The 14,245-nt window shown below is 43.1% G+C and overlaps 1 protein-coding gene across 11 annotated transcripts in view; it reads right to left on the bottom strand.

Annotated features, from left to right (window-relative positions):
• The window catches only part of fgfr3 (fibroblast growth factor receptor 3), an 81,173-nt gene extending 67,414 nt beyond the window's left edge, over positions 1–13,759 (bottom strand). For 8 of the 11 annotated variants that reach the window (XM_036151090.1, XM_021321292.2, XM_012872131.3 and 5 more), the window contains exons 1-2: positions 13,323–13,758; positions 6,312–6,558 (exon numbers count right to left, since the gene is read on the bottom strand). In XM_036151090.1, the coding sequence (XP_036006983.1) occupies positions 6,312–6,459 (148 nt within the window). In that variant the 5' untranslated portion in view covers positions 6,460–6,558; positions 13,323–13,758. Of the gene's footprint in view, positions 1–6,311; positions 6,559–13,322 lie in introns of all 11 variants that reach the window. The other 3 variants (XM_036151091.1, XM_036151094.1, XM_036151096.1) reach the window with 1 other exon arrangement.
• Between the last annotated feature and the right edge of the window lie 486 nt (positions 13,760–14,245).

Here is a 14,245-nt window from a genome sequence, read left to right as displayed (position 1 = left end):
CTACAAAACACGTTCTTTTGCCCCCGATTAAATGAAGTAAGCCGGAGTGCTGGTGTTTCAGATTTTATTTTGTGTTATTCCAGAACCAAGCACCCATCTACCCATCTGCCTTCACAGTAGAAATTTAGGTAATTATTGTTCTCTGAGAGAAATTAGAAACAGCTAAATTTTGTATGGGCCACAGATTTACAAAAACTGGACACCAAAGATTGCCTTCAAATCACTGATCGGTGCATGTCTACTCATTATCCAGTATTTTACTGGATGTTTTGAAACTGCCTCTGTACTAGTAGTGTGAAAAACAACTGCAGAATAGGTCCTCAGAGGTGTTTATAGGAGATTCCCCTGTCTCATTATTAATCTTGCTCTGAAAACTTCTGGAGACATTCAAGTCTGTTGTCTGGAATAGTCGCTCAGCAACTAAATCCAGAATGGCTTCCTCTCTGTACTTAAAAAAAGGCCTACAGAAGAAGACCAATACCTGTGACTCTGGGTTGAGTTGCATCTTCATACAAGAGCATTAAATCAACTTATATGAAGAGATGACTTTTCTCAAGCTTTTTCTTACGGAGTGCTAAAGATGGCGAATCTTAAAACAAGCTGATAAAAAAAAACAAGCAGAAGGAAAAACATCAAATCTTTTTGAAATTGAGAGCTGAAGGAAAGAATCATGTTTTTACTGTGAAGGACTTCAGCAAAACTGCACACACACACACACACACACACACACACACACACACACACACACACACACACACACACACACACACACACACACACTGATCATCAAAGACTTCGTGAGTGCAGCAGAGGCTTTTTACCGGCTACAGAGAACAAATGTCCATGTGCGGGCCAGAGGAGAATAAGATATGCAGGAAAGATTTTATTTGACAGAGAAGAAGATGGTTTGAGACAATGACAGCAAGGGGATTGGCGCTGTGTGTATGTGAGGGTGTGTGAAAACAAATTTCTTGTTGACCCAAGCTGACATCTACTGTACTTAGAGGTGTCACTGATCTCACACACATCTCCATCTGAGTTATGCACTCCACTCTCTCTGCTCTAAAACCCCTAAATAAAATCTAGTGGAAGCAGCTACAGCTCGGTGATACAGAAGGGAAGTTTAAACCAGGGTCGATTAATAAAACGCCAAACCAAACAGGAGATGGCCATCAAGAACCAACGGGCTCAGGCTGAGGGATAGGGACATTGTGATCTTGGAAAATACAGAAACTTGTGAAGAAAATCTGGATTAAACTGATACCAATACAACCAAAATTCAATATTGATATTGCAATGGCCCATCTATAAAATATCCTGCAGCCCACGAGAATAAAACTTCAAGGAGATTGCCATAGCCCATGTTGATGGCACGTCAAACGCGTTGAAGAAGGTGCTCTGGTCATTGGCCTGTACATAAAATCCTTCCTATGATGGAAAACTACAGCCTACGCTCCACATGGCCGACAGTGAAAACATGGTGGCGGCAGGATAATGCTGTGGGGATGCTTTTCTACGGCAGGCAGGGGCGGTTCTAGACAGGGGCCAACAGGGGCCCATGCCCCTGTAGAGATGGCCCTGGCCCCTGTTATGGCCCCTGTACTGAAAGCATGATGTTAAATAAACTTCTCATAATTATTTGCAATGGCAAAGAAACCATAACTGATTGGTCACTTTGACCAATATTATTTTTTACCTATACAGCTTTACTCTAAAAAGAATTTAAAACTTAAGATGTTTCACGTTTAGCCGTATTGAGCAGAGGGCAAAGTTTTCAACTGCTAGATCAGGGGTCTGAAACCTGCAGTTCCAGAGCCACAAGTGGCTCACTTAATATTATTACACAGTTAAATATTGCCATTTTATTGTTTTTTATTTTTTTTGTTCTGTGCCCCTGTGAAAAAACACTGGCCCCACCTTGGCCCCCCTGGTAAATTTGGTCTAGAACCGCCCCTGACGGCAGGGACAAGAGACCTTGGCAGAAATGAAAGGGTGATGGGTGAAGTTAATGCAGGCCAATCCTGAAAGGTGCAAAATAAGGAAGACTGACGAGGTGGTTAACTTTCCAGCACTTTCTATGAAGAAGAATGGGCAAAATCTACTTAGTAGAGCTGGTAGAGATATACCCTAAAGGCTTCCAACAGTAATTGCTGTTTCACTGTCACAAAAAAGCTACAGAAATACATCATAGTTTGTGGTCGTGACAAAGTGTAATATTATAACCACAAAAGGCCACCAGCAGGAGATGTGTGTGTGTGTGTGTGTGTGTGTGTGTGTGTGGTCAGTGAATAAAGGTGGGAGAATGAGCCACACGTACATACAGCCTCTGTTCTTTGTCAGTAGTCTCTCACGTCAGTTAACACGGCTTTCAAAAATGCTTTTTTTCCCCTTCTTTTCCAACATTTAGGAATACCACCAGCTTTTTGGAGAAATAAACAGCGGCACAGACTTAATGGAAACGGGGGAACTGCACGTCACACTCCCTCACAGACAGACCACAGGACCGCCTTGCTTTACTAATGCACACGTAGAAAAAGCAGGGAATAGGTCTGGAAATGACTCTAGGAGGCTTTTTAAAGCTCATTTCATGATTATTTTTTAATGGGCAGTTTTGTACTTTGGGTGAGTTTTTTTTTTTTTTTTTTTTTTTATAAATGAAATTACATGCTTTCAGGGCCTTCAGCGGAGTGAACCCCGCATCTAAATAATTACAGGTTTTATATTTAAAATCTTCCATAAGCGAAAGGCGGCCATTACGGTTTTTAAGCCGTTTCACTTCCAGCCAAAATATTCATCACCCACGCTCAGTGGTCAAAAGTGAATATAAACAAGAAAAAAACAAGAGAAAAAAAACTCACAAGACAACATTTTTAAAGCTGTTGTGTAGCTTGCAGCCCATTTACCTTCATGTTAATACTTATAACCCGTAAGCTTTCAAGGACGTTTCAGTCCTCGGCCCCCTTTTGATTGCTGTGCCTGACACACACACACTTGTTTAAAATACAAAGTGAGGACCATGCCTTGACTTCCATAGACTTCCATTCATTTTCAAGCCTAACCATAACCTAAACCTAATTGACACCTTAGTGCTAAACCTAGTGCAGAAAAAAAGTGATGACCAAAAAAATTTCCTCATTTACACCAGAGTCTTCACTTTTCTCGTTAAATTAGAAAAACTATTTCTCGCTCAGCTGCAAGTACCAGAACACACACATTTATACCTATGGATCCAACATCCACCAGAGAGCACGGACCTAAGGAACAACCTCGCAGCTCAGGGATGTGGTGGCTGAGGGGACATCATGCCATCTGCCATTAAACGACAGTCATTTTGCCCCCACTGCTCATCCATCTGTGGACGTGGGGGAACTCTGCTGGAGGCCCGGGGGCCGAGAGGGAGGCGGGCCGATGGCCAGCCATGCCCGGCAGGCACGCGGGAATCCTAGTCTCTCCATGACAAGCAAAACACTGCAGCTGGACGACTGGCAGTAGGTGATGGAGTTAACTCTAAAAAGGTTAATGTAACCATCAAGAACATCTTTAGTAGAGTGAATGAAAAGTCTGCGGTTCATTCAGGCTGTGAGAGAGAGAGAGCAGGACTTGCATCAGATAAGAGGAAGGCTGCATGTATTGGAGTAAAGTTATTTTTTGTTTTCTCCTTTTGAGGTTTCAACATCTGTCTGCCAGGGAACCTGCTGGATTGTAAAAAGGGAATACACACTCATACTGCTATTTTATTAATGCAAACCAACTAACTACACTAACCACCTACTAATGTCATCTCAGCTCCTAATATAAATAATGCTCACTGGCAAAAAGGCTACATAAAAAATTATTTAAATGAAGTTCTTATATCTTTTTTTGGCTGTTAAAGACAGCTCAGAATTGGCTAAAAGATTTTATTGCCAGGTCAAAACTAGAGGATCAGTAATCCAACAGAGTTCTAGTCAGTGCATCGCTAATTCTAAGTACTAATACCAAACAATTCCTCCTGACGGGATGAAACATGGGACTTCTGATTAGAGTGGATGGGAAGAAATAACTTCTAAACTTGCAATATAGCTTAAAATAATATAAAAAGTGTAAAAATAAGTAAGCAAATTTAGGCAGCTCTGCATGTGTTTTCTTGTGTTCTCCTAAACTCCTCGGACCACAACAGACATTTAAAACATTTGCACTAAAGTGCCTCGCAGACGTACCCGTGGTGTGACAGATCAACACAAAGTAGTGCGGAATTGTGGGGTGGACGGAAAATGAAACAAGGATTTCAAAAGTTTTCACAAATAAAAATCTGAAAAAGTACCATACATGTACACCCCTTTAACAGAATCCCGTGTAACTAACTGCCTTGAGAAGTCCTGTAGTGCCTAAATAAAGTTTAACCTCAGGAGGTGGGTTAGAGAACATGGCGGCAGCATCATGCTGTGGGGAATATGCTCTTCAGTCAGTAGTTGTAGCTAAACAAAAAATGTGAAAACATTTAACGTGTCTGCATAATAAGTTTTATTTATTTTGAAGTTTTTATTATTTATGTATTTTGATGTGTCAACGTAACATTTAGGCAGTATTGTTGTAAAAGTAGCTTATTTCTGCATTTACACCTCTAATCCATTTTGTGTTTTCTCTTAGACAAATGCAGAAATATATTTCCCTTACTTGCCACGCCGCAGTATCTCTAAAAAGGCTCCTTTAAGTCCTATCGCTTGCGTATTTAGTCTCCATGGGGGATAACTTCACTGTAACTGTGGGATAACATTGTCCATTTAAGTTGTGTCTGTCATTTCAACACCGGTGAAAGCAACCAACAATGCCGACATTGACGACGGCGAGATAAAACCCTGTTATTTCAGCAGAAAACATGGTTCCATCCCTTGCACATCAACCCAACCATCACACAGTCATGCGTGGAACCTGCAGCGACGTGAAAAAAAACAGTCATGCTCCTCAGAGACGGGCGCCTCCGCTGCGTCTCTGCAAGTATACGGAGCGGTTGAAGAAAGCAGAAAACAAAAAAAAAAAAACGCGGCCTCGGCTTCGGGGAACGCGCTCGATACGCCGCGAGGGCTCCCAGCAGGGACGGCCAATCGGACGCGCAGAGTCGCAGCAGCTCTGTCGCAAAAACGTCGGGGTTTCCGACTGAGAGAGGGCAGAGGCCTTTTCACTCCTCTCTGTCTGCAACCTCTGAGTGAGCTGCAGCGATGGAATCCTTCACATTACATCACATTTAAGAAATGTCCGTCCGACGCTGAGTTTATCAGGGTTTTTCACTCTACGATCACACGTGCACGTTTTAAAAGCACGGGGGGGTTGCGGTCCATATCCCTCCACTGAGCTGGGTTATCTGGAAGATAGCCCCGACGCGTTCTAACACAAACACACACACACACACACACACACACACACACACACACACACACACACACACACACACACACACGAACAACCTGCCTTACACAACACATCTGGATCCTCTCCAGAAAACACACCGCTCCTCATCGCGCTTAATGCAACTACAGCATCTAGAGTGTGTCAAAAGATCGTTTCAAATGGCTTTTGACTTAAAGAGAGAGGAAAAATAAGGGGGGAGGGAGGGGAAAAAATAACTCTTGGCTAATGCCTCAGAAAAAAAAAGATTACCGCGCTCTTTATGTTTTTCTTTTCTGCGCAATATGGAGAGATTAAAGAAAACATCGTCGACGTTTGCTTTGGATTGATCTTTGGGCACGCCTCCGCCTCAAGAACAAAGCGGGAAGATAGAAAAAAAAAATCACGCTAAGCTCAGCAAACCAAGAGCTGTCCAATTAAATCCTCTTTGTAAAGAGGGGGGGGGGGGGAAACAACATTTACATTAACAATAAGTGTCTTATAAAACACTTCTTTTTGTTTGAAGTGATGAACGCAGAAAAACAGCGCAGCGCTGAGATGTCGCCCGCATGGAAAATGATGCAAACGAAGACGATAGTTGAGTGTGAGGCCGACCTGAGCTGCACAGGAGCTGCTCACACCTCTTTATTCTTTCTTTCCCCGTTTTGTCACATTACACCCTCAACCAACGTAACGTAGAGCAAGAAATCACCCAGAGGAGCACAAGGTTATGGAAACAGTTTTCTAACTTTTTTTAACCGGTGTTTGCCGGTTAAAAAAAGACTCACCCAGACAGTTGTCTTGGCATTTTAGCACAAACAGTATATAAAATGTTATTTTTCTGGAGTGCTTTTCTGCTCTCCCCAAAGTGTTTGAACAGTTGTAAAGGTAAGAAGAAAAAAACAACAACAACAACACACAAGTCAAGGTGGGAAAGTGTGTCCTACCTGTGGGCTGAGCGGTGGGCAGTCTGGCCGGTGAGACGCAGAGAGGCAGCAGGAGGGAAAGCCAGAGTGAGCACCACAGAGCCGTCATTCCTCTGGACGGAGAGGTCCGACGCAGATCAGCAAGGACCGACTCCAACTCAGGCACCATCCTCCACCATCCGCATGCTGTCCCGCTGAACGCCGGCCACAGACGCCGCAAAAAAAAAAAAAAGACAGAGGAGGGTCCAGCAACGCCCCCGCCTCGCACCTTCAAACAACAAACACAAAGTTAGGAATCGGTTTGGAGAGAACACTGTATGCAAACTTCTGGGTGTGCTCCATGAGAGAAATACACGTCAACCTGAACATGAACGGAGAAAAGGCCTTAGGCTCTGTGCACATAATCGAATATTTTGACATGACATTCCGCACAGATTTGAAAGATTAGGGTGGAAATCCCTCTTCGCTGTTTTGCTCAGAAACTCTCTCAGCACCCCTGGATGCTAAGGTGGGTTGAACACGGTTCTGCTCATAACAAAGACCCGTGTGCCAAATCCCAAATCTACAACGAAAGTTTATTAACGGAAAACAGAGCGGAGTTGTGTATTTTCAGACCCAAACAACCTTTCACAGGGCTCACTTCTGCCGGGGAAGTTCCTCTGCGTGGTCAGGCAGCTGATTGATGCAAATGTAGTGCTCCTCCAGCAAGGAATCCCCAAGTTTAGAGGCGAGTATGAGCTAAGCGTGAGCAGCAGGAGGGAGGCAGAGACACGGCAGGTACAGAGCGAGATGGTGAAGAGCTCTGCCCTGTGTTTGCCTAAGCTGGGAGAGGCTGGAATGTACTGAAGGCTCTGAGTGAAGTGCCCAAAAAAAAAAAAAAAAAAAAAGCAAAGTACAAACCGTCCAAGGCAAACACTCCTACTACCACTGGTAGCTTTAACCTTAGCAGGTCTCCCTGTGCTTAGTATGCTTTAGACTAGTGGTTCTGAAATGTTTTTCTACCAAGTCCCACCTGAGTTAAATACCAAGTTTCTGAGTACAGAAAACAGGGGTGGAGCAGGAATTATTCAGGTTGTTGTGTTATAATAACGCCTTCTTTTTCTGCATGATTCCAATGTGTGTTCGTTTTTTGTTTTTTTTACTCATAGGATTCCCAAGTTTCAATATGGGGAAAAATGAACAGGCAGATTCTGCTGAGTTGGAATTCCCAGAGCAAAAGCATTCATACGCCTTACAATTTTCCATGTTATGAAGAGAGACAAAAAGAGAGGCATATTTAAAAGAAAGCATTGAGATGTTCTGCTCAAAGTTTGCCACAAGTCATGAAGCGAAAAACAGCAGGTCTGATCAGACGGAGTCTATATTTGACTCTCTGGCCCGCAAGTCAAATGCTTTGTGTGCCCCCCCCCACCGTGAGACCCCCACAGCAGCAAGACAATGCTGCGGGGATGCTTGTCTTTGGCAGGAACAAGGAAGCTGGACGGAGGTGATGGGGTGGATGAAGGAGGTGAGTACTGGAGAGTTTTTAAAGAAAACCTGTTTCAGGCTGAGAAAAAAACTAGAGACTGGAGCAAAGGTTTTCCTTCCAGCAGGACAACGACTCAAAAGATTAAAGCCAGAGCTACACTGGAATGCTTTGGGTCGAAGCATATTCAGGCTTCAGGACGGCCAGGTCAAAGTCCAAACCTAAATGCAACCGGGAATCTGTCAAGACTTAAGTGTCCATCCAATCTGACTGAGCTTAAGTTCTTTTCTTTTTTTTTTTTTGTTGTTGCAAAGAATTGTCAAAAATGCCAGACTCTAGATGTGCACAACAGCCAAAGACACACCCCAGATCACTTGCAGCGCAGCTCGCAGTGAAAGGTGGCTCTAAAAGCAACGCGTACAAGACAACTCACCCACTTCACCGTTAAGAACTAATCTATCTATCACAGAAAAATGCCAAGAAGATTCTGGTTTTAACGTGACAAATTGTGGACATCTCAGCGTGGACTTTAGTCTCACACACACACACACACACTGAGGTGTGTTTACTGCACACACACAGTCCAGAAAAAAGGCTGTGTTGTCTTTACTCCCAACGGTGCTGTTTTTCTTTCCCTTTGGAGGACTTGTGACACATTCCTTGCTCAGCACAAACTGTGAGACTTTGGTTGCACCTTATCAGTTTTCTGCACAGCAAACACCAACTTAAAACCACTTAACGAGACACACACACACACACACACACACACACACACACACACACGGTCCTAATCTAAACACTGCACCTTTCATGCTTCCACGTCCTGCAGCTTTTCATATTTTCTGCAGTTACTACAGGGAGCTCTTCTTCTCCTCCTCTCAGAGCCCGGCCTCGGTGTCTTGCAGCCAGGGACGCCTATACGCTGTTGCGCTTTGTTTATACAGCGCGATAAGACCCGCGTACTCCAGGCGCTCATTAAAGGCCCGTCTAAATCGCAGCTTTGTTTGCCTTGGCAAGCACAGGAACACATACACACACACACATACAGCAATAATAATAAAAGCAGAATAATCTCAGCTTTCTTTTTCACTCCGGAGCCGACTCCGACGTGACTCTTGTCAAAGTGCAGATCTGTTTGGACAAGTTGCATGACAGCCTCTCAGCCATGTGAGAAGAAACTGGGAGACGATAACAGCTCTGATTGACTAATCGTGCGTCGGGACAGGTAGATTAGACGACGAAGCTGAGGAGAAGCCAAGTGTTGCAGTGTGACAGATAGCATTACACTGAGATGAATGATCGTTGCCTGTAAGAGGAGCAGGTCATTTAAGACTCCCCCTGACAAAACGGGAGCTTTTTAACAAGCACGGAGAGATAAATAGAGACGCGTCGATCAACTGCACAGAGAACCGGTTTGTCTTTTGTCAGCTTTCATTTTTGATTGGCAGGTCAAACACTAACAAAGTCGGATTTTTATTCCTATTAATAAACGCTTTAAAACGGAGTACCACATTTTCATTCAATGAATGCATCAACAAACAGCATTCATTCACTTTGAGGCACTTTTTGTGAGTTTAATAAAAAAAAAAAAATCCAATATAGGTGACATGGAATATGAAGTCCTTATAGAAATCAGTCTAAATCTGACATCTGCAATGGCCAGAGAAAAACCTGCAAGTCTAGAGATAATCTCAATTAACTCATCAAATTCTTACAAAAAAGGAACCCACACTGACTCAGTGAGGAGTTCAAAAGCTCAAAAGTGTTTTTATGCTAATATTTTTCGTGAAGCATGAAAAAGAAAACAGAACCAAAGCTGTGAATAAAACATGAACATTAATCATGCAGAACTATTTTCACACTGTTAAGGCTCAAGGGCAGAAAAAGGGGCTCAGAGCACGGTTCAGATCCCAGTTAGCACCCCCCCCCCCCCCCACACCTTCCCCTCCCACCTCCTCAGTGAGGATCAATCCCAGAAAGTTACACTTCTCCACAGATGGAGTAAAATTCAATAATTAGGCTGAACGATCATCAGCAGAAGAGTGGTCGACTTTGCCCACTTTGGTGCTTAAAGGTTTTTTTTGGGGGGCAGCCAAACAGAAGAGAAACAGAGTCAGACGCATCTCAGCCTGACATCAGGCCCGGTTCATCCTACATTCCCTTCTATTATGCACAGCTCTTTTCCTTTCTTGTCACCTCGCTGCATCTTCAAGCTCCAACCGCTCAGCCACCCTCACATCAGAGCGGCAGCCTGAAGTGAGAAGAGATATTGATCAGCTGGAAGGCGTGGGGGGGGTGTGGGGTAGCGTTCTACTTCAATCTGCAGAGACCTCCGACTGAGGAGACTCAGGCTCACCTCTGGCTGACACTCCTCTACACGTTCACACGCCCGACAGTTATCCTCATCTTTTATTTGGCATAGAACAACTGATAGTAAAACTTAATAGGACCACAATCAGAAGTACCTCTTAAAATTTGTCGCTTTGAGTAAACCTGTGGAAGAAGGCTCTCTGGTCAAATGAGACTCAAACGGAACTTTTTAGCCTGCATGAAAAACTCAATACGGGTCACAGGTTGCTTTTCTTTAGGAAGGACAGGGATGCAGGTGAGAGCTGGCTGCAACATAAAATGAGCTAAATCCAGACCAATCCTAGAAGAAACCTGTAAGGGGGCTGCAGAAGACCCGAGGCTAGGGCGGAGGTTCACCTTCTAGCAGGGCAATAACCCTGATTTTACAGCCAGAGTAACACTGCGATCCTTTGGATTAAAACAGATTTGTATGATCAGAATGGCCTAATCAAAGCCCAAACTTAAATCCACTGAAAAACAATTGGACAAAACTTAGAAACTGATGTTTACAGAAGCTATCTACCCAATCTGACCAAGCCTGAGGTATGTCGCAAAAGACTAGACAAGAATGCAAACACGCTGCTCGCCTTTCAGATTCTCATCTGTAAAAAAAACTTTGAAGACCGTTTTCCTCCCAGTTCGCAGTTATTCACTACTTTGTGCTGGTCTGTCACAGAAAACACAGAAAAATACAGCATTGAAGTGACAAAAATAATAAATTTTCCAACAGGGCATTGTATTTATTATAAGATGACAGTGTAATGAAAAATCCTGAAGGGCTGTCACAGCTCTTGGTTTTGGTCTGCAGAAGTTAGGGTTAGTGACAGAGTTCAGCCTTTTCTCTTGCGAATAAGAAAAGTTGAGGCCACCTAATTCCTAAATGAAAGGAAGAAACGAGGAGGCACCGTAACTACAAGCTGAACGACAATCTTAAAGCAATTTCAGTAATAAAAAGAGGCAATTAGTTTCTCATTTGGAGGCGAAATGTGTCTGAGCATGCTGGCAGGCGGCACTCCTTGGGTCAATACGTGCAATTAATTTACAGCATTAGTTAAACCGTTATCATCTGCACGCTCGTTCTGCGGCTGCAGCATACCGCTCTCACATGGACGCGACAGTCCTCTCACAGAGAGCAGTATACACTATAAAAGGGACTTTTTTTGAGGGTCTTGGACTTTAGTCCCTAAAATTCTTTACATTTTAACCAAGCATTTGATTAACATAATGTTCAGCAATGGTTTTAACGACATTTGCTTCATTTTGGGAAGAAATCCTGGTTAGAATTTATCGGTAGATATTGGCTTAGTCGGAGGTCAGGTAAACGGTGAGGTTGATATGTTTATTAAGAATGGAATTATCTACTTTGAAAAAGCTAAGAGCTGTCACATGACTTGTGGCTGAGCACGTTTCTGTGCTAGAGCGAGAGTTTGGGTTTGCATCCAGCTTTAGAGGCTTTAATGACAGAGAAAATACTGAAGTCAAGGCTGCTAGCGAGCTGAGTCTCCTAACCCTGTGGCAGTCGGTGGTTCCCTGAGAAAAGCCCACAGATTTAACAAATTTAACAGATTTAACACTCTTTCAGTAACATTTTATGCCCTAATACCAACACAATCTTATCTTGTTCAAAATGGGATTACAGATCAGATAAAAAAGTCCAGAAGAACGACCATAATCGAGAGATTTTAACTCATTTAGATGAGCAAGAACATTTTAGAAATGAAGATCTATAAAAAATATCTTCACTGATAAACTTTCAAACTTTACCCGGAGATGATGATTCAAATGCAATCAAAACGCAAACTGCAACGCAATCAATACTGTTTTAGCCTCATTTTAGCCTTAATCACAACCAGCAGTTATTTTTGCTCCCTTTTAACATGGATGAGAAAATAAAACTCTCGCTGGTCATGATCCTCTTATCAAGCAGGACCCAGCAGGAGTCTGTGTGAATAAAGAGATGCTCTGCATCCATAAAACAATGTTCAATGCACTACTGACTGCAGCTATGAAACTGGCTGCTTGATCTGTCCAGTGTATGTTTTAAAGTCATATTAAGTACAATGAGAAATTTGTCATGTATGCTGTCATCCTGTTAAACTGTTGATTCTGCAGATTCTGTTCTTCCAATTGAATATTAAAAATGCCACACTGGTAAACAATTCCTGTAAGTATATATATATATATATATATATATATATATATATATATATATATATATATATATATATATATAAAATTTTCTTTGGTCCTTTGGCTGTTAAAGTTCAAAAGATATTGCCCAAAGTCTACCCGGATTAAATAAATGCAAATTGTTACTGCAGCTTTATTGGTGAATTTCTAACATTGTTTTATCAGCGCATGTACTGCTGTAGGGAGAGAAGGCTCACATCAAAGAGCTGGAGAAAAAAAACGGGGAAAATTGCTGCTTTCTGGAGAAACTTCAGACAGGATCAAGGAGCATCGGAGAACATGAGGGGGGAGTGGGGGCGAGGGGCTCCTGTAAGCCGGGGAAGACGTCACCGCTGCAGAGGAGACCGCTTCACCCACCCAGCGGAGGATGCCATGGCGTTTTACATTTCTGAAAATCATCACTGGATTTTTATTTTTAACAGAGATATGTTTTATCTTTTGCGAATGGACCTAATCCTTAACGCATATTAGGATATTTGAGGATATCTCTAGACTGGAATGGAAGAGTGCGTAATAAACTTCCACATTCCCATATACCTGCATCCGTGGTTCATGCGTCCTCCAGGATTTTTCTGGAACCAAACGCTGACTTTGAAGTCATTTCCCGGAATTATTAAAGAAAGCAGCTTTTAAACTCGAATCAAACATCATAAAAGATACACCTTTTCTCAAATATGCGTTCCCCCCCCCCCCCCAATAACATTAAATTTTCCAGCCAGCATAACACTCAAAAAGTCGTCCGAATCTTCCAACCCATGGCGACATAATGACGCGCAAAACGCGCACGGACTGCGAAGAAAACGAGCCTCTGCTTTGGGCCATTACGCAGCGCCGATCCCGTCAAATTCAAGTTGGAATCGGAATTGCGCAGGGCCACTTGCACCAAGAGGTCCAACCTGTCACAATCCTAGTACAAGGAAGTGAGGCTGTATTTCACTGTCTAACTAGCAAAACAGCAATAATAATAATAATAATAATAATAATAATAATAATAATAATAATAATAATAATAATAATAATAATCTTACCTAAATGATTCAGCTTTGACAGAAACTCAGTCTTTGGTCTCCAGATGTCCCCCAGCTTTCATAAGAAGAAAATCAACCTTTATTGACCAGTAAGCTTTAGAAAAATCCACCAATCTGTTGTCAGAGTCTGCCGATCTCAAAACAGACTCTAGAACCCCACAAAGCAGTGTCCGAAACTCTCCTCGCGACTTTACTGAAAGCGTGCTCGCGCTGTGCCACTGCCACAGCCAGCAGCTCGGCTTCGCGCTGCCTGCTGCTCACATAGTCCAAACGGTCCGAAATAAGCTCATCTACTCCTGCACGTGCAGCGGACTCGGAAGACTGGAAAGTGCGCGCGAGGAGAGGTGAAGGCGGCTCTCCAGAGGGGGATGACTCTGGCGCGCTTCGTCGCCGTTGAGCAATCCACTCGGACTGGTAGTCTCCGCTGACTGCTCCTCTGTCAAGTAGTGGTGGGAGTTGGCAAGGTGTTGTCGTAAAGTCGGCTCCGTTCAGACACGTCAGACACATCCGCGGTTTTATTTTCAGAATAAATCGCTGGCACTGAAACCTACACTCGCGCGTTCCGACCGCGCGCTGATGAGGTGCTCGCCCAGGATCGATCAGTGAGCAGCTATTCGATCCAGAAAAGTTTAGGCTGATTCTGGAAACATGCTATATGGAGTTGGATAAAGGGCAATCGTGGATGAGAAACCCTTTTGGAGACTAAAGGAGCTGGAAGTGGGGTGGGGATTCACTTTGCAACGGGACATGTACAATAAATATCCAGAGCTGCAGTGGTTTAGATACGAGCATACTCGTGTGCTAGAATGGACCAGAACATTTTAGTTAATTTTTGTTCTCTCCTCACTCCACTCTTTTAAAATATGAACAGGCTACTACTACAGATATTATTATTATTATTATTATTATTATTATTATTATTA

Source organism: Fundulus heteroclitus, chromosome 19 (genome assembly GCF_011125445.2).
Source record: "Fundulus heteroclitus isolate FHET01 chromosome 19, MU-UCD_Fhet_4.1, whole genome shotgun sequence".
Lineage (NCBI taxonomy): Eukaryota > Metazoa > Chordata > Actinopteri > Cyprinodontiformes > Fundulidae > Fundulus > Fundulus heteroclitus.
The sequence above is the reverse complement of the archived record's forward strand: the minus strand, read 5'-3'. Positions and strand labels throughout refer to the sequence as shown.